The 21,782-nt window shown below is 40.7% G+C and overlaps 1 protein-coding gene across 3 annotated transcripts in view; it reads right to left on the reverse strand.

Annotated features, from left to right (window-relative positions):
* Positions 1 to 21,782, reverse strand: part of trim37 (tripartite motif containing 37) — a 103,636-nt gene that overhangs the window by 24,415 nt on the left and 57,439 nt on the right. For all 3 annotated transcript variants that reach the window (XM_043718165.1, XM_043718163.1, XM_043718164.1), the window contains 5 exons: positions 19,126 to 19,240; positions 7,855 to 8,070; positions 6,044 to 6,183; positions 3,823 to 3,902; positions 1,959 to 2,147 (listed from right to left, as the gene is read on the reverse strand). In XM_043718165.1, the coding sequence (XP_043574100.1) occupies positions 1,959 to 2,147; positions 3,823 to 3,902; positions 6,044 to 6,183; positions 7,855 to 8,070; positions 19,126 to 19,240 (740 nt within the window). The remainder of the gene's footprint in view (positions 1 to 1,958; positions 2,148 to 3,822; positions 3,903 to 6,043; positions 6,184 to 7,854; positions 8,071 to 19,125; positions 19,241 to 21,782) is intronic.

A 21,782-nucleotide genomic window follows, 5' to 3' on the forward strand; every position in this document is an offset into this window, starting at 1 on the left:
CCAATCTCTTCCGCTTCCACACGCAACTTCCCACTACTATCCTTTACTGGACCTATTCCTACCCTAGTGATTCTTTTATTCCTAACATACCTATAGAAAGCCTTAGGGTTTTCCCTGATCCTACCAACTAAGGACCTTTCATGTCCCCTCCTTGCTGCTCTTAGCTCTCTCTTCAGGTCCTTCCTGGTTACCTTATAACTCTCAATCGCCCCAATTGAACCTTCACGCGTCATCTTTACATAGGCCGCCCTCTTCCCTTTAACAAGGGATTCCAATTCCTTATTAAACCACGGCTCCCTCACAGGACCCTTTCCTCCCTGCCTGACGGGCACATACTTATCAAGGACACTCAATCGTTGCTCCTTGAACAAGCTCCACATATCAATTATGCCCTTGCCTTGAAGCTTACTTTTCCAGGCCACACATCCTAAGTCATGCCTCACAGCATCATAATTTCCCTGCCCCCATCTATAACTCTTGCCCTGTAGTGCACACTTATCCCTCTCCATCACTAGAGTAAAAGTCACCGAATTGTGGTCACTGTCCCCAAAGTGCTCACCTACCTCTAATTCTAGCACCTGGCCTGGTTCATTACCCCAGAAAGTTGGGACCCAAAGTATCAAAGGAGAACTCTCTGGTGCTGAGTTTATAATCTATACATACATGACTATCAGGAGTACTTGAACAGGCAATGGCTCCCTTCTCTCTAAAGGAAACAGCTGAGGTTTTACCAAATGAATATCTTTGAAATTTTGAAAGGATTTGATAGTAATAGAAGTAGAAATGTTAATAGCAAAGGTGCATGTAAGGGAAAGATAGGCAATTACTTCTTATTGTGCTGTAACATTTTACATACAACAGATCCCTAATTTATCAACATCTGATTTACGAATGCGATCCCATAGAGGGGTGTAACTTTAAAGACCCAACACACGAACATCTCCTGTACTTACGAACAGCTTTATGTAGCCCTGCCTTGTTTTGACTTGTGCACAAATTGACTTGTGAATGGACTCCAGAACAGAACCAGTTTATATCCCAGGGACTGCCTGTAATGCTTTTTACCACAGACAGTCCAAGCTTTTTTAGGAGCATTGGTGAAGTATTCTCTTTGCCTAGTCCCGTAGATGAAGGGAGAGCCAAAGAGATGCTTGGAGTCATGAAGGAATATTGTACTATCTGAACCATGGACTCTAAGCAGCTAGATGGAATAACATACTCAAATTAGAGAGGGAACAGTTGGTTCAGAGGAGCTACAGGAAGAGTTGCACACACTAATCTAAAGTTTACAAATCCATGCTGCAGTCTGCCATACAATCACCCCAAGTACAAAGTAATACAGGTACTTTGAAGACAAAGGCAATGAAAGAACAATCAGACTTTACTAATCATTGCCAAACCTTTAGGAAATTTAAATTGCATCAATGATGCATTTCTTATACAACAACTACATCATCAGATGTCAAGAACCTCAGAAGATTTGGCTTTGGGCCAAATACTACAGCTTCTATCAACCACCACAAGTGCAGAATTATTTTTATATATAAACCTTCACATGGTGTTGAGAAGTTCTCCATGACGTTTAAGTAGCTGAACTCCTCAGTTCTGGGCTTGAGGTGGGACCATGTTTTGGAATTAAGTAGTATAACTCTGAATTGACAGCACAAACACAGACGTTTCAACAAATGCGTTCTATGTTAATGCTTCGCCCTCCCAACTTCACCTAATCGTATTAGCAAAACCTTTCATTCCTTTCTCCTGTATGAATTTATCCACATGGGTTACCGTTCCAAATTCTGACCATTTTCAAGCAAAGAAAAAGCTCCAATTGAATTTCCCAACTGGATTTATTGTTGACTATCTTGTATTTATGGCCCCTAATTTCAGAGTTTTAACTGAAACGTCTTAAGTATTGCACACATTGCATTACGTTATAAATTACAGATTGAGCATGATACCTGCAGAGTGCAGGAGGGAAGCTGGTGGGCGTGGTTGAAGGCCCCACAAGTTTTCCATACTACTCCGGTCCTTCAGGTCCAATAGCTGTATGAGAATAACTGGGTCAATGTCGAGTAGACTGCAGCTGGCTGCAGATGCTAGACTGCCCATGCCCCTTCTTGAGGACCTGCTGCGGTTGCTCAGCCCTCCTGTGGCAAAGAAAATCAAAATTATAATTAATGCAAAAATATGCAAGAAACAATAGAAAGAGGGGAGAAAAGAAATCTGATTTTTTGAAAGGAAAACACGATAGCATTAGTTACGGCTTCTAACTTCCACCAAACAGGATAAATTCAAGCTGTTAAAACTATCCAAGCAATATGACAATCTATTCACAACACCAAGAGTTTGTTATATGTATAATGTTTCACCACACTGATATGAAATAACCACATATAGATGGATTGACAATAAAGCCTCTGAAGCAGAAGTATGGTTGTTGGGACAAAATTTTTATTTGGGCATTCCCAGCTGTATTCCTTTCTCATTTGTTATTTGCACCAAAGAGCTCAGCCATCTCAGAGCCCATTTTCAGAAAAGGATCCATACCCGAAACCCAAACTTCTGACAAAAGGTGGTGAACTTGCCTTGCGTTTACACTATGTTTAGTTTTTAGTTCAACATTTTCAATGTGCGCAGTTTCTTCCTCTCTATTTCAAGGATAACAATGGTATAATTACATCATTGGTGGACTCATTAATTTTCTTTTGTTTTTCTGAAGAGATAAATTTGCTTCTCTAATCATTTTTTATTTATCTCTGATGAGACACCCAAAGACAGATTGTTACCTTCTATGCCAAGTGGCAGCAAATTGTATAAGCCTCACACTAAAGCATCACTAGTAATTACATAGGGGGCATGGATACCCCAATATATTTTAAAAAAAAAATCACTGCACAGCAAGTCCCATTTGCAGAGCTGGCTAGAATTTGTAGGAATGCTAAAAACGGTCAAAATGATAAATACGGACACAAATGAGAGGTTTTTAGAAAGAAGGTTTCCTCCTTATTCATTAATTCAGCCCTTTTTGGTTTTTCCAACCTTTCAGAATTCGACTGAAGGGTTAGGAAGAGGCTTCCACAAAGGAGAAAATGAAGGAGCTGTCAATCCTACTTAACCCAAGCTTAACTGTTTGAGGATCAATCATACAGGACATACAGAATGGGGATCTAAATCACCATTTGCAAGAGAGGAAAGTTGCAGTCTTGTTAAATGACTACTTTGTAATTGCTCCTCACAATGGAGGAAGATGATGAGGATGAGGATAAAAACCTGAGACATGAGAGTTAAATCATATCTTTCAATGGGGGAAGTTCAGAACAAAATGGGAACAAACATAAAATTTGAGCTAGCCCATTCAAGCATGTCAGGAAACACCTCTTCATTCAAACGGGTAATGGAAATCACGAACTCTCCCTTGCAAAATAACAGTTACAATTAAGAGGTGGTCAACAGAAAAGTTTAGTACTGGAGACTGATAATATTTCTCACAAGCAAGAATATCGAGACCAAAAGAACCAAGGCAGATTAATAATGTCAGACATGATTTAACCAAATTGCTGAACAAGTTTGACGAGTAAAATGGTTCACTCCGTTCCTGTGGACTGTACGTCTAATTCATCTCGAATATAAACCTTGGTCGACTTGATGAAAAATAATTGATGCTTCATTCCTGATAGGATTATTTTCCACCATGCTGAACTTTAAAATGGGAGAATGGGGAATGATACTTAATGAAGTCAGATACTCAATGGCAAAGAATAATTGATCCCCACCTCCAACCAAAACACAAGGTATTTCAAATATCCTCAATCACAGACTTACCGGAAGCTCCAGCTGAATCATCCAACTCTCCTTCCTCCAGATCCATATTGTTGCTGTATTCAACATCATTCTCTCCAGACCTGAAAAAGTAAAGCTTAAAAAGCTAATTCAACCGGGATAAATTTTGGGAGCTTTTGGCTACTGTTTGAGCTTAATTCAATACAGGATCACACGACTTAGAAACAGGAATAGACCATTTGACATTCGAGCCCATTCCATTATTCAGTAAGATAATAGGTGCTGTGGTTGTGATGTGAACTTCACCTTCTTGTCTGACCCCACCCTCCAGAGCCCTAGCCTCTCGCCCATCAACCAAAGATCTGTCCAATCAGCCTTGAATAAATTCAATAACTTAGCCTCCACTGTTGGAGAATTCCACATGCTAATGACCATCAGAAAAAAAAGATTCACCACATCTCCATCTTAAAAGTGAGACCCCTTAGTCTTATATAGTCTTATAACCTGCAGGAAGAGGACCAGAGGACCAAGGCACATCTATGATCAAAATATGTAAAAAGTTTCCTCAGAAACCATTTTTGCAAAATTTCAGGTTGAATGTTCTTAAGAAATATTTATCTTAGTAACCACTATGTGATCCAATATTTTAGGTACTATAATGTCAGCATGTGACAATGGCTATGTTTGGAATCTTCTCTGCCAGCTCGTAAATTAAACAAAACCAAAATAACTTTCGTAAAAATTTATTCTTGCCAAGAAGGATGACTGCTACTTAAATTGGTCACCAGAATGTGTAGCGTGTTTGAGCAAAGTTTCCCATCATTCATTTCCCTTCGAAGTAAATCAACCGCAGTACTTCAGAGATCAGGAACATAGTAAGGGATCACCACTCTGATGACTTAGTTGAAAATTCTCCTCTAGTCTGCTCAAAGGATTGGTTCAAGCAGAGTGTGAATTTGAGGTGTGGTAGCTGTCAAGCACCTTGTCCAAGTACCACAAAGGTGTGTCTTTGTACTGCACAAGAGGCATCAAAGAAGGGTCCAAATCTCTCCAGTAATGTTCCTGTAATTAAATTAGGAACAAGACCTCTGGCCAAAAGCAAGTTATAATGAACTTGTGCAACATATTAGCTCATTCCCAGTTTGAACGTTGTACCTAATTCTAGGTATCGTGCTCTGAAACAAACTCAAGAGGTTAAAGAGGAGATTTACTAGCATGGTTCCAAGAGAGAAGAATTTAGAGTTATCATCCTGGGCATTACCACTGACCAGAAACTGAACTTGCCCAGTCACACAAACCATAATAGTCACTGTGGCTAGAAAGGTAAGTCAGAGTCTAGGGATCTTGCAGCAAGTAACTCATCTCCTGTCTCTCCAAAACCTGTCTAGCATCGACAAGCTATAAGTTAGGAGTGAGATGGAATACTCTTCGCTTGCCTGGATGAGCACAGCTCTGATAACATACACAATGTTTGATGCCATCCAGGACAAAGCAGCCCATTTGATTGGCACCACATCCTGTCCCTTCAGCACTGATGCTCAGTAGCAGATTTTGTACTATCAACAAGATGTCAAAGCTCCTTAGGCAGCATCTTCCAAACACACAACTGTTTAAAAAGACATTGGCAGAAAAAGCACGAGAACACTGTCACTTGCAAGTTCCTTTCTAAGCCACTCACAATCCAGGTATGTAAATAATGCACTGTTCCTTCAGTGTTATTGGGTCAAAATCCAGATATTCCGTCCCTATTGGCATTGTAGCAATTCACCACTACCTTCTCACGGGCAACTAGGGATAGGTAATAAATGCTGGTCCAGACAGCGAAGCAAACATTCAGTGAGTGAATTTGAAAAAAAAATCATGCAGGTTTATACAGCAAATAAGGAGAAAATTTCTCCACGGCTGAAGAGTAAATAAACAACAAATGGGCAAAAGAGCAGATGGGCAACGAGGGGAAAAAGAACTCTGATTTACATAAGACTGGTTAGGAATTGGAAAACAGTAAGAGAATGGTGGAAACTGGTTCTGTCGCAAACATTGAAAGGGAAGTGAATAAATACTGAGGGAGAAAAAAATTGCAGGAATATAAAGGACAATGAAATGGAATCAGTTGAATTTCTGTGTGTTACAGCTAATGGAGGCCTGATAAATCAAAGTCTCCTTTACTTAAATTAATGATTTTTAAATTTGAAACGTACGTTGAGCATAAATCGCGTTAGTAGACATAAAATAGATAAGTAGGAGATTGCACGACAATACTAACATAGTCTCCTCATCAATGTCATTTTCCTCTGTATTACTGGTTGCTGTGGAACTAGCAGATGAGCTGCTGCCATCAAGTTGGATCAATTCATCGTCCACAGTGAGGCATTCTATGTCCAAATCACCATCAGACAGATCATGCTAAACAAAGAAAAATGTTACATTAAGTAAAAGCACTTAGAAAAGGAATTAACATTTCAACTACATATCTAATGTTTCACTAACTGTAGGGACACAACTTACGTTTTGAAATGTGCACAGCAATGAAAATGATATTCACGATCACTCATCAGAAAAAGGATCTCATGACACGTAGGGTGTATGGATGAATTCCATTGAGGTGGGTTGTCTGAGCAGGACATTCCTCCAAAATAACCCCATTTAGTGGTCAGTCCTACATCACCTACAATCACTCGTTGTGGAACCAAGTAAGTTTTTTTAAGCAGAAGAGAAAGCAAAGCTTAAACAACTTGAGAACAGAAGTGAACTGTTACACATGATCAACTGAACCACGACACTGTGTTGATCCAATTGACACTCCAAACTCAAGGGGACTTCATTACTTTGAAGGTGCATAGTGCCCTGAGAGCAAACCGACTAATGTTCTGTTGTTAGAATACCAGAAGCATAAAAACTAACAAAAGGCCTCTCTCACTAAATACACCGAACACTAAATTTTCTTCCAGCCATGTCCCCCCCACAATCCCTCCCTCCATCAATCCAGATCAATGGGAAGGTCCTAGGAAACATGGGCCACCTTCCATGTCCTGGAAGACAATCATAGTATCAAAATTCACCATTGTTTTTAATGTGCCAAATTGACTTCAGCTGACTGAGAAACAGAATATTCGAAGATCAGCGTCTCAAACCTAAGACTAAGGTCATGGTTTTCTGGACAGTAACAATTCAATGTACCTCCATGTTTTGGAGACTTGGACAACTACAAATGGGATCCCCAAAGCTCTAGAGAAGTAGCACCATCACAAATCCCCTTTCTCCTACCCTCAATTCCAGTGGCAAGAAAGGTGGGCCCATCTCTCCCAAACGAACATGCAAGTGGGATATAATGTTCACATTCCCAAAACCAAACTCCCAAAATAACTTCCAGTGGGGAATTCTGACATGGTAAAAACAGGGCAAACTATTCAGGGTCATGCTCAAAGCAACTCTGAAGAGATCAAACATTCCTACCAACTCAAGTTTGGGGCTGTTCAAAATTAATTCAGGAAGGCACCAGAGAAAGATTTCAAGAGCAACACACAGAGATGAAGTGGTGCCTGAGGGATATGAAGTTCCAAATAACCTGCCTATCCAACCATCTGAGCACTACTTGCCCTACATGTGGCAGAGTTTGCAGATCATGAAATGGATTCAGTCAATCATCTCCAAACCGACTGCAGCAGAGCAGAAGTATGTCACCAACCAGTTGATACACTGCCTAAAAGGAGCTACTGCAGGTATGCACATTTCATCTATTTAAAAATAATACAAATGCTTATTTGCCATACAATTAAAAAAAGGAAAATACATGGGCCAGATTCTCAATGTCCTAAAAATGTGCAGAAATGTAGAATTGGCAAGTTATGCAATAGATGCAGCACAAATGACTAAGGCAATTACACTTACTCTTCTGGAAGCGAATGGCAGGCAATGTTTGAGATTTTTAGGATTTTGAAGAGGTCACAATATATTTTCTTGAAATTCTGTTTAAAGTTTTACAAATAAAAACTTAAGATTGAAAGGTTCTACACACTATTTTTAAAACAGATATGAAAAGTAGAACAAGGCTGTACTCGTAATAAAACCATTTACATTGGAGTCATCCTGCACGGTCTTGTCCTCTTCATCCTCCTCTTTCACCTGGTTGTTCGGCAATACCGAACATGCTCCCTCTGCTGGTAAATCTTCATTATGAACAAGCTTTTTTGTCCTTGTGTCTAAGCAATCATTAGTTTGTGGACTCAAGCGTGTGTCGGGTGGCGATAAACTTTGTGCTGTCCTGTTACGTGAAAGTTCAATGGCCAATCGCTGAAGAGTATAGGGTACGGACAGGGAAGAAGATAAAGACAAGAAGAAATGTTTTTAAAGACCAAAATTTTCCAAAGCACAGAATGAATTAACAGGTGCTTTCCTTTCTCAATTAAATACACAAATGTTGTTACCTTGGGATGATTTCTTTCAAATGTTAAGATTTTTATTTTACATAGAGCTGTACTAAAGAACATTAAAAGGAACATCACAATTCATGTACTTGGGGTAAAAAAAAACAAAAGAACTATGGATGCTGGAAAACAAAAACAGAAATTTCTGGAAAAAACTCAGCAGATTCTCATAGAATTATAGAATCCCTACAGTGTGAAAGCAGGCTATTCGGCCCATTAAGTCCACATCGACCCACACCCCTCTTCTACAACCCCACATTTCCCATGAGTAATCCACCTTATTTGCACATCTTTGGACTGAGGGAGGAAACTGGAGCAACCCAGAGGAAACCAGCAGACACGGGGAGAATGTGTAGAGTCGCCCGAGGGTGGAATCAAATCTGGGTCCCTGACCTGGTGAGGCAGCAGTGCCACCCCCATGCTGGGGTTGGCAGCATCTGTGGAGAGGCAGCCGAGTTAATGCTTCATGTCCAGTGACCCTACTTCAGAACTCGGAAGATGACAGATGCTGCAGACCTGCTGAGCTTTTCCAGCAAACTCTGTTACTGTACTTGTTTAGAAAGCTAGAATTCTAATCAAGCTAATGAAGTCAGCTCATTCATTCCTCAATGATACCATACAGAAACTAGGTCTATTTTATCACCATAATAAAACAAAGGTCACTACTTTAATCTCCAATAAAGCAGACTTCATATTCAAACTCACTTGGATTCTATTAACCCAAGTGTTTTATTGATCTTATTAAGCAGATGAATAAGAGGTAGGATGCTAATCCATGAACAAATAGGATTAAATATCATGACGGAAAGGGTTCTCTCAAAGTTATACTACGTGAATTTATATTGAAGAAACTGTTCTCTGCAATCCAGGAGAAAATCCCCAACATTTAGCAATAAAAAAAGTCTTTTTATCATTGATGTTGTCTAGAATTCAAGTAGTAATTAGGGTCAAAATTGTCAAGTATTGCTACTTTTAAATACACACAAAACTTACATGCAACCCATTTTGATCTTTTAAGAAAGGGGATTTCATCATAGTTAAGATTTTCTTTGCAACAGACCAAAGATTAAAACAACAGGACAAGGAAGCAGTTAATCTGGAGTTTGCTTCCTTCATCCAGCATTGATTGGCAGAATTACTTAACTTGAGAAAAGTTTCATGAGAAATGCCTGGAGTTTAATCATTTCAAGTCTACAAAATAGGTCACAATAACTTTTTGTTTTTGCAGTGTAAAGTGAGAAATGCCGACATTTCCAAAATAATCCAGAGATAAGAGCTGCTCACACACTGCCAAACTGCAACGCTTTCTCTTTTCCCACTTCAAGTGCTATTATCTTAGGGCAAATTCTATAAATCTGCCAGTCATGAAGATGTTGCATCATTTGATCAAGTCAACTCAATAAACCAGGAGGAGCTCTTGTAATACTGTCTTTGTATCAGAGCGAAATGGTTAGGGTTCAGGCCCTACTTGCTCTAGACATGTGTCAAAACATAACTGAACAGGCCAACTAAAAATATCTACTCAATAAGACATTACAGTAAACTTATTCTAAAAAGCAAGGACCAAAATATTCTAATGTTTGTAAATCCAGTTTCTCATGTGACAACTAAACATCTTAAGATTGTTTTGATCTGCTTTCCAAGATACAATTGAGGTTCAAAACAACTGTGGGAACTGTCCCTTCAGCCTCAAGATGCTGTAAAATCTGGTTTAACTTGACAATCAATTCTCAAAATCTCAAACCAGATTTGGAGGTATTGGTAACCCAAAACAACTCCATTTGATTGTTCTTTCTCTATCACTCAACTGAACTAGTTATCTATCCTGCCAGTGATAATTAGGTAATCTCCTACAGTCCAGTGCCAGCACCTGCCACAATCACCAGAGCAGATTCAAATACGATAAGAATTATATTCGGATAAAGAAGCATATCCTGCACTATTTTCCTCAAGTTTCAGTGGCACAGCAATGTCCTAAAGGGTCTGACATCAAAAGAACATTCAGGTGTTCAGACACCAAACCATTCCTTCACTGCTGCTTATGTTGAGCACACCACATGAGTGCCAGGCAATGACAATTGCCAAGAAGAGAGAACCCAAACACTCCCCTTAACATTCAATTATCATCATTGATTCCATCATTATTAGCTCCTAGGAATTCCCATTGACCAGAAACTAAATTGGACTAGCTATAAGAGCAGGTCATAGACTAGGAACTCTGCAGTAAGTAATTTGCCTGAGTCTCCACCATCTGAAGGGACAAGTCAGAAGTGTAATAGAATACTCTTCACTTGCTTCAACTACGTTAACCCAACACTCAAGAAACTCATCATCATCCAGGTCAAAGCAGCTTGTTTGACTGGCACCCCATCTGGCACCTTCAAGTTTCAATCCCCCCAAGACTGATGCTGTGTGCATCAAATACAAAATATACTGCAACACTAACTTTTGATAGGTCCTGGATTGAAACGTGCTTTGTACAGAAGATAAATGCCTGCAAATTGCCCTCTAAACCATATATCCTTACTTGGAACAACATTGTCACCCTCTTTACTGTTCCTGGGTCAAAATCCTGGAACGATTTCTCGAATGGCATTGTGGATGTACCTACATGAAGTGGAGTGGTTCAAGAAGGCAGCTTGCCACCACCTTTTCACGGACAACTTGAAATTGGCAATAAAGATGCTAGCCAGCAACATAAATCCCATGAAGGAATAAAAAAACTTTGCAAGCACCAAAGCAACCAATCAGGGTACATTGTTGACTTATAAGCTTTTAATTTTAAGAAACAGCAGAAACAAAGAGTTTAGCAGCTGTGAACTGTAGTTCAGAAACTAAATATACAGTAGATTAATTAAAACTAAAGTGGGGAAAATAAAGTTCAATGCTAAGAGGATACTATCAAAATTAAGCTACAGAAATAGTGGTATGCAGTAGCTCAAAGCTTCCAAAAGTCTGATGGGTCACAAAGCAGTACCACAGAAAGGCAAATGTAGGTTTACAGCAACAAATGTCTTGAAGCACTCCTGATCTCAGTTATTCAATCTAGCAGATTTGAAAGTGCAGGTTAGACACTTGTTTTCCTACCTATCAATATAATATGGACCAATCATTCCTCATTTCCTTGCAACCAGTTATAGAGCAAGGAAAGCATAAGACAGATGCTTCAGGTTCCTCCACACCTCACCACCTCCCCCAACACAGAGAAGAGGGATGAGAGATCTATGCAAAGTGGAAAAAAATGAAGCAAACTAGTTATTTTGATTGGCATAGTAGTGTCCAAACTGTTCACTTGCGTAACATTTACTTTTATTCAAATTAAAGAGCAACAAAATACAAGAGGGCAGAAAAGAAGGAGATTCGAAAAGGAGGAGGGGAGGACAGGAATGGCAGCAGGGTGGTGGTGTGGAAAGAAGACAACTTGAATTTTCACTATTTGATTGATCAACTGATATCTCTCACGCACTGATAAAAAGGGTTCCTGATTATGCTTTCGAATTTATTAAAGGCCAACGTCGTAACCCGAGAAATTAGTGTAAAAATATCCAAATCACCTAAAGTTTCCTCATTACCAGTCTTGTTGACTTTAAAATGGTTTCATGCGTCCACTTTCATGCATCCACTATAAAAAGTGGAGACAAGTTTCTAAATGATCTAATAAGTATACCAGTATCAAATGGGCAAAATCAGTGTTTAAATTATTTACTGTTTGTAGTTACCTTATGATTCAAACTTTTAGATAGAGGCAGCCAGCTAGAAGGGATGCTCCAGCCCCTCAAAAAGATGCTGTCAGGCAGCAGCTACAATGTGGCTCAAGCAGGCAGTCTGGAACTTGAGGAGTAAAGGTGTCCTGGTACAGACCTCTGGCAGCATTGACTAAAGCTGCATTCTCGGAAGTTCAGGAAGGCAGTGGGTTATGAAAGGGGAAGCAGGATCGGAAGGTGGCAAGAAGTAAACAATATTTTTCTTGGATAATAAAATCAACTTGAAAACAAAAAAAAAAATTATTTATCAATGTAGAAATTTAACAATGAAAAGTACTTCAACTTACAGGGTATAACGCTTCAATATTTTTCCCCAATAAGGCTGGCTCAAGGGAAGCTAACTCATGTCAACATCAAGTGACATGAGTTCCTATAGAATCAAAGTTGTGATTTTCAGGAATGCAGTCACAACTTTAAGAGGGAACTTGCTGCATTTTTTTTTGCTTTGTTTATTTTTCTTCCATCTTTGTTTTGTAAGCATATTTATTAGCAAAAAAAGATTTTTTTGACTTTACAAAAATATAAAGTTATGGAAAATATGACAAATACCAGGAGAATAAAAAGAAAATCACAAATTACAATACAACTACTGTCTACTTACTACTACTAACCTACCCTATAAAACAAAACCAAACACTCTGCAAAACAACACCAATAAATAAGTGACTAAAAAAAGAAAACAAATGAACACATAAAAGCATAATATAAACAAAATAACAATGCTTGGCACAGAGCTCCTAAACAAAAAAAAACAGGTGCGTTTATATATACCTGTATTAACTCAGGAAGCCCCCTTCCAGGGCCCAGGGCTCAGCATCGTCATTTATATAAATAATTTGGATATGAGCATAAGAGGTATAGTTAATAAGTTTGCAGATGACACCAAAATTGGAGGTGTAGTGGACAGCGAAGAAGATTACCTCAGATTACAACAGGATCTTGACCAGATGAGCCAATGGGCTGAGCAGTGGCAGATGGAGTTTAATTCGGAAAAAATGCAAGGTGCTGCATTTTGGGAAAGCAAATCTTAGCAGGACTTCTACACGTCATGGTAAGGTCCTAGGGAGTGTTGCTGAACAAAGAGACCTTGGAGTGCAGATACATAGCTCTTTGAAAGTGGAGTCACAGGCAGATAGGATAGTGAAGAAAGCATTTGGTATGCTTTCCTTTATTGGTCAGAGTATGGAGTACAGGAGTTGGGAGGTCATGTTGCGGCTATACAGGACATTGGTTAGGCCACTGTTGGAATGCTGTGGATGGACAGATCTGGTCTCCTTCCTATCGGAAAGATGTTGTGAAACTTGAAAGGGTTCAGAAAAGATCTACAAAGATGTTGCCAGGATTGGAGGATTTGAGCTATAGGGAGAGGCTGAACTGGCTGGGGTTGTTTTCCCTGGAGTGTGGGAGGCTGAGGGGTGACCTTATAGAGGTTTCCAGGATTATGAGGGGCATGGATAGGATAAATGGACAAAGTCTTTTCCCTGGGTTGCGGGGAGTCCAGAACTAGAGGGCATAGGGTGCTGCATGTATGGAATGAGCTGTCAGAGGAAGTGGTGGAGGTTTGCACAATTGCAACATTTAAAAGGCATTTGGATGGATATACGAATAGGAAGGGTTTGGAGGGATATGGGCCGGGTGCTGGCAGGTGGGACTAGATTGGGTTGGGATAACTGGTCGGTATGGACGGGTTGGACCGAAGGGTCTGTTTCCGTGCTGTACATCTCTCTCTGGTTAAATGGACACCCTAGTTAAGATAGCAGACAAATCTGTGTCCAAATAACTCTAAAAGGGCTGCCATGTCTAATTAAAAAAAAAAGGTCTGTTGCGTGGTGCACCATTTTGTGAAAAGATCCAAGGGAATGTGCTCCATAATTAATTTCCGCCATCCCAACAAGCCCGGTGGGTTCTCGGACTCCCAATCCATCAGAATATTCTTCTATGCACAGTAAAAAAGAATATTAAATAGTTTCTTCTCATGCCAGTCTAAAGATGATAAATTCGGTAAACCGAGAAGGAGAGATGTCAGGTCTATTTGTAACTTCGGTCCTCAATACGCTCCTTATCTCTCTTGCCACAGCGCTCCAATAAACACGGAGCCTGTAGCATGTCCAGAAGCAACGAGTAAGAGTACCTACATTTATTTTACATTTGGGGCACTTTGGAGATGCCCCTTTTTAAAAAAAGGTGATCCAGTGCCAAATGAATCCTGTGCAGAACTTTTAACTGCATAGCGTATGACTATTACAGATTGAGATCTTTGGCGTGTTCTCCCATATGTCCCCCTAGGTTTCAGAAGAGATCTCCACTTCTAGCTCTTGCTCCCAGACTTCATATCTTGGCAACATTTAAAAGGCATTTGGATGGGTATACAAATAGGAAGGATTTGGAGGGATATGGGCCGGGTGCTGGCAGGTGGGACTAGATTGGGTTGGGTTGGGATAACTGGTTGGCATGGACGGGTTGGACCGAAGGGTCTGTTTCCGTGCTGTACATCTCGGTCTCTCTATCCTGGTTAAATATCCTGGATATCCTATCAGACTCTACCAACCAGTAGGCGATAGAGGGCACTAACCGAAAGGATGCTTGCGGCACGTAGCAACAACTTCTCTGTATCGGGCTTATAGGGCTTAGTGAGAAGCGTAATCTTATTCTGAATGAAATCCCTAACCTGAAAAGAACGGTAAAGATCTCTACTGGGCAGCCCATATTTGCAGCTCAATTGCTCGAAAGACATCATAACCTCCTCCTCAAACAAGTCTCCCAAACTAGAAACTCCTCTCGCTACCCACAGTCTGAACCCTGAGTCCATCATTCCTGGTCAGAACCCCGGCATACCAACTATAGGCGTAAGTGGCGAAGTCTTGGATAAACAACCCTCACTCTGATGCATTGCCCTCCAGGCCTTGACTGTACTAATAGCAATGGGGTTCCGGCAGTAGTCCATAACTGTCCTCATCTTATCCATGAGCAAGAGGTTAATAAGAGGGCACTTTGCCTGGGAGGCCTCGATATCCCGCCATACTAAGCCTGGATCGTTACCTACCCAATCGCACATAAAGGACAGCAGGGGACTCAACTGATGCCTCAAGGAGGGGGAGGAGTTGATTTCCCAGACATCAGGAGGTAAGTGCAATTTACTATGTTTGATGAGGGGCCACTACGATGCCAAACGAAAGAACTAAACCAATCCATACGTTTCCGCAGCGTTAACCTGGGAAACATTATAGGGAGCATACGCATGGGATAAAGCAAATGAGGGAGGACATTCATCTAAAAAGGGCTAGTCGGCCCAATCACAAAATTGGAAGAGCCTCCCATCTCTGGAGATCCCACCTAATATTGTCAAGCAGGTGAACAAAGTTAGTCCGAAATAACCGATCAAACACGGGATTAATAACAACACCTAGGTATCGGAAACCCACCCGTGGCCATTTAAAGCAGAACCTAGGGCCACCTTCAACCTCTGGCACTTCCTTAAGTTCCCCCAAAGGCATAGCCTCCAACTTTGCAAAATTGATCTTATATCCTGAAAAAGCCCCAAATGAATTAATACATTGCATCAAATGGGGTACGGAGATCATCGGGTCCGATAAAATCAGAAGGTCATTATCTGCATATACTGTAATCTTGTGTGCCCTCGATCCCTCTTCCGGAGCGGTTATGTGGATGTTCTGATGAATGGCCTCTGCCAGTGACTCTTATCACCAGCGTAAACAACAATGGTGAGAGAGGGCAGCCTTGACGCCTACCCCTGCCAATCCTAAAGTTCCCAGACTTCACCCAGTTGGCGATGACTGTGGCCAGAGGGTGGCGATATAAAACCTCCACCCACCCAGCAAAGACCATACCCAGCCCAAACCGCTCTAAGACATAAAAGAGATACAGCCATTCCACCCAGTCAAATGCTTTCTCTGCATCTAAGGAAATCACCAACCCCTGGAGATTGTTGCTGACATACTAGGATCATATTCAGCAACCTTCTAATATTTTAAGAGGACTTTCCACCCCTTAAAAACTTGTCTGGTTCTCTTTGACAATATAGGACAACACCTCTCTAATCTTAGTGCCAAAATCTTAGACAGAATCTCAACATCTGAATTTAATAGAGAGATGGGCCTGTATGAGACATAATCCTCAGGAACCTCCCCCTTCTTAAGAATGAGGGAAATTTTAGTTTCTCTCAAAGATGGTGGTAGGCATGATATAGGAGTGATATGTTAGAATAGTTTTTGTATAAACAATCTTACGGCACTGTGAGTCTCCATTTACTTGTGTTCAGCGCACTGCAAGCAGTGTTCTCCCCCCTGGGTATTCAAGGGTCTCTGAAAGGGGATATGGCTAGGTGTCTTGTTAAATGGTGCACCTGGAACATCAAGGGAAGTCATTCGCCTACTAAAAGGAAAAAAATTCTTTCCAGCCTTAAGAGGGAAAGGGTTGATATCTCCTTGTTGCATGAAATCCATCTTGATGATAGGCAACACCTGAAGTTACAACAGGGGGGGCTATGACCAGGTATTATTTTCGTCCTTTCCTACTACAAGTAGGGGAGCGGCTATACTTATCCAGAAAAATCTTCCGTTCACACTATTCGAGCAACTGAAAGATGAGCAAGAGTGGTTTGTGATACTTAAGGCCCTGATACATGGGGAGGAATATGGCATTTTAAATGTCTATTGCCTCCTGGTGCATCCCCTCAAATTTTTGATTAGTGCCTTCTCTAAACTGAGTGTCTTTGGAACATGGGACATTATTATAGCAGGGGATTTCAATTGTTTTTTGGATCCGGCAGTGGGCAGGATGCCTAGTGGGCCCCCAACTATTTCTTTGCAGGCCAAGCAAATGACTGACTTATGCAAGGAGTTGGGGTTGGTGAACATTTGGGGATGTCTTCACCTTATTGGCAGGGACTTCACCTTTTTTCAAATCCACATGTCACTCGAGGATTAATCTTTTTCTGGCTCCCTCAACCCTTCTGGATTCAATTATGGGTTATAAAATTTGGAACATAGCTATTTCTGATCATGTAGCGGTATATTTGGACAGGAAGGCCAAGAGTGAGGGGTTAGATTCACGGCATTGCCAACTGGATCCTTTCCTCCTCAAGGATTCCAAATTTGTAGAATACTTTTTGAGGGAGTTTCAGGAGTTCTCCGGCATGGCTAGTAGTCAATCTATGCTATGGGAGACTGCTAAGGCCTTTGCTAGGGGATTAGCTATTACGTATTCGGCTAGCCAGAAACGACAGAGATGCGGCTGAAAGCTGCTGAGGGAGTTGCACATTTTGCAAGGCCTTGACTACTAGCCATACCGGAGTTGATAGTCAAAAACTCCAAATACACCGCTGCTTGATCAGAAATTGCTATGTTCCCAATTTTACAACCCATAATTTTACAACCCAAGAGAAGACAAAGTCAAAAAGCACAGCTGGAAAAGCACAGCTGGGTAAGGAACAACCATGGAACAGGAGAATTGACATTTCGGGCATAAGCCCTTCATTAGGAACGAGGCTTGTAGATTGGGAATGAGAGATAAATGGGAGGGGGTGGGGTTGGGGGACGTAGCTGGGAAAGCGATTGGTGAATGAAGGGGAGGGAGATGGGGATAGGTTGGGGGTGGGGGGAGGAGGGGGTGAGGAATAAGGAAGCTGTTGAAATTTACATTCATCCCATGTGGTTGCAGGGTCCCAAGATGGAACATGAGGTGTTCCGTGGTAACAGTTTGGCAGTGGAAGTGGTCCAGGACCTGCATGTCCTTGACGGAGTGGGAGGGGGAGTTGAAATGTTCGGCCACGGGGCAGTGGGGTTGGTGGGTGCGGGTGTCCCAGAGATGTTCTCTGAAACAATCCGCAAGAAGGATGTAGAGGAGACTACACCGGGTGCAGTAGATGACACTGGGAGAGGTACAGATGAATTTCTGACAGATGTGGAAAGGTCCCTTGGATTGAGGTGAGGGGAGTGGTGTGGGTGCAGGTTTTGTAATTCCTGTGTTGGAAGGGAAAGGTGCCAGAAGCGTGGAGTGGGCTAGTGGGGGTTGTGGACCTGATGAGGGAGTCATTTAGGGAATGGTCTTTTTGGAACGCTGATAGTAAGCACTCCGCCCATCCCCAGTTGCAACCTCTAACGTGCCCGATGCTGCTTGCTCGCTCCCTTTCCCTTCGGCATCTTTCCCACTCTCAAATATTAACAAATATGTTTTCCCAAGGCATTAAATGAACAACTCTCTCATAGGAGTTAGCCAGGGATGGAAAAAAATACCAATATGCCTTGGGTGTTAGGCAGAGCTGTCCATGGCAGTTCTAATGAATCGCTGCCATCTTGCTGAGACATTTTTCTTCCATCTTATTCAATTGTTCTTTCCCTATCTCCACTTCTCCTTTTGTATCCAATTTCATGTCAACTTCACCAACTCAGTTATATTTTCCTTCTCATTCCTCAACTGGTAATTTCATAATTCTTCAAATCAGATTGGTGAGTATGTACAGCTGCTAGTCCTGTTCACTCAGGTGTCAGATGCACTATTTGTCTCACTGCATCATTATTAGCTCATGCTTCCAGCAATATGTCATATTGAATCATTTTAAAATCCAAGAATGTAAAAGCAAATCTAACTAATGACAGATGCCATTATATTCCCTCCTACAGCAAAATATGGTCCATCACTTCCGTCCAGAAAAAAAACAATTAACTAACAGCTTTGTTTCCTCCAGGTTGAGGAAAACACAGCTGGTGCAAAATGTCAAAAGAAATTGTAATACAAGTAAAACACACTACGAATAACACAAGTGTCATTTTAAAATCCTTATAAAACCACATATGAACTTAAATGTTTTTTTAAAACAGGCTATTACATGAAATCATTTGTTACCTTTTTTTCCCCCAAAATTGCTACAATGTCAAAAGAAACAAAGCACATAAGAAGACAGGTGAGAAAATACTGATATCAACAATGATAGCTACTCTGTGCTGTGACCAATGATTCAGGGAGCTGGCTATTAATTGAATGCTTCTGAGGACTGTGAAAGCAGCTAAATAAGGAGGTGGTGTACAATATATGCAGGAAAAATGCTAGTCATCGAGGTTTGATCCAGTCAAAATGTCAACCTGTATCATTTAAATTCCTATTTGACTGGAGTGTGAAGATTGATTATAGATACTGACCTCTTTGAGATTGTTGACTTGCTGAATGTAACCTGTCTGAGCCACCTCAAGTTGGCTGATGTACCAATTTTGATCGCGGCACTTCTGGAAGAATGTAGGAGCACGCACCTGGTACCTGGAACATTCAGACAGACGAGTGATTAATAGAGTCTAGCATTTCTAAAATTGATGGGTTAGCCAAATGAAATATTGATCAACGTGAACAGATTTTAGATGTCGAGAGAAATCAGAGGTATGAAATCAATGTTAAATGAAATCATAATTTAAACTGATATTCACAATTTCACTAAGACTCAGGCAATTAATCATGGTTTAGTGCCAAAATTAGTAGCAAGGTAATAATGCCAGTCTAACAGGAAATTGAATCACTTCAAAGATTCAGTGATACTTGCAGGCAATTTCGCTAGAGTAAATGATTGTGAAATATGAGCCATCTTGCAATAAAAACTGTATATGAGGTAAATAACTTGCATTTGTACGTCACCATTTACATTCTTAGAATATTCTAAAGTGACTTAGGTGACAGTCACATGTGTAGTCATTTGTTATGTAGGCAAATATAACCAACCAACCAATCCACAAAACAACAATGAGATTAACAACCAAGTAATCCCATTTTGATAGCTTCATCTGAAATAAACGTAGGCCTGAAATGAAGATATTTTTCTTTGCATTCAATCATGCCACAGGATATTTCATATCCAGCTGAACAGGCAGACAGAAGCAACTTTCAAGCCTTGTTCAATAATGAAATACTGGGTAATCACAGTAGGGGAAAGTAGCAAAGTGATTCAATGCTACTAAATACCTAACAGGTGTTCATTTCCAATTTGATTATAAGAAACCTGGTTACTTCAGTTTTAGTGACATTTTATACTTGTAGGGATTTTAATAGACTCTGCAGAATGAACACAATTCTAAACATAACTAATCCAGTCTATAGAATAATGCAGACGCACACTGAGAGTTAACAACTGCCTAGCCCACATCTCTCTGAATTTTTTTTTAAAAAGGCACAACCATACACACCTCCCCTAGTCTTTCACATTCCAGGTTGGTAACCTGCCAGCCTTTGCCATAATTGCTCAAAATTAAGGGTGGACTGGATGCAACCATTATTTAGTCATTACAGGTACCAACTGGGGCAGGGATAAAGGTAGATGGGCTGCTCTGCATCTCACCTTCACCCTGTAAAGCTGTAAACAAGTCAGGATTGGGTATTCGGAAGGATACCCAAGTAATTTTACCAGCTCCATCCCTAGTGAGGTCTCAAACTTGCTCAATTGGGGCCTGTTAAATTCTGACCCGAGTTTCCATTTCCCACTCTTCCAACAGAACCATGATTATTGATTTCAAATAGGAAGGGAAATAAAAACACACTTCATCAGTGAATTTGAACAGCAATTTCAAGCTCCCTCTTACAAACTCTTGTGCAGCAGTTTGATTGCAAGGCCATATTTACATTCTCATCCTAAAGACAAGTATTTTAAACAAAGTTATTGCAATGACCTTTACTGAGGAACTGTCTTTTGTTTGAACCCATTCCAGGTATACACTTTAGTTCAAATTGTGTGATTAATTTCTGCACTAAAATCCAGGAAGTGTTTATTCATAAAAAGATAGATTTGTCATTTGCCTCAAATCTACTTAAAAATCAATTTTAAGAAAGGACAACACAAATCTAAATAAATACTGCCATCTTCAGTTGAAAACAGGTAACAGTGGAACACAAAGAACAATGGTGACTAAAAACAAACTGCTGGCAAATCATGCAGATCCATATTTAAAAAATGTTAGAAAATACGAAAAAACCTAGTCTTTTCCCTTTAACACTGTGAGCAGACTAGCTGTGACAATGCTGACATTTTCTATTAGGTAGAACTGCTGAGGGACTACGAGAAGTTAGACACTAAACTAGAAAGCAAAACTGTAAAAAGGTAACAATTTCTGCATTAATATCTGAATCACAACCAAATTGGCATAGAGAATGCACCACAAAAAAAACAATGTACAGGAAAGCCACACACACACCAACCATGTCCTGCACAACAACAGCAACCACCCGAACACACATAAAAGAAGCTGTATTAGGATCCTGTTCAAAAGGGCTACAACACACTGCAGCACTCCCGACCTACGAAGGGAAGAAAAACACCTCCAGAGTATTCGCCAAGAACAGATACTCCGCAACTCCACCCACAGATGCCTAACAGACAAAAAGTGACGAGAACATGCCTCCACCTAACTCATTAGCAACGCTACCTTACATAAAAAACGTCTTGGAACTGACAACCAAACTTGTCTGACCACTGGGATTCATGACAACTCAAAAACCTACTGCCACGCTCAGATGACGACTCACCAGGACAAAAGACCCAATACCCATAATGTACAAGACTAACATAATTTACAAGATTCCATGCAAAGACTGCACGAAACACTATATAGGACAAACAGGCAGATAACTAGCAATCTGCATCCACGAACACCAACTCGCCACTAAACACCATGGTCCCGCTGTACCTAGTAGCCACAAATAGATTACATGGATCGCAAATTCAACTAGGACAACACAAGCATCATAGGATAAGCCAAACTGAGGACAGCTAAAGAATTTCTGGAAACATGGCACGTATCCACCAACTCCATCAACAAGC

Source organism: Chiloscyllium plagiosum, chromosome 28, assembly GCF_004010195.1.
Source record: "Chiloscyllium plagiosum isolate BGI_BamShark_2017 chromosome 28, ASM401019v2, whole genome shotgun sequence".
NCBI lineage: Eukaryota > Metazoa > Chordata > Chondrichthyes > Orectolobiformes > Hemiscylliidae > Chiloscyllium > Chiloscyllium plagiosum.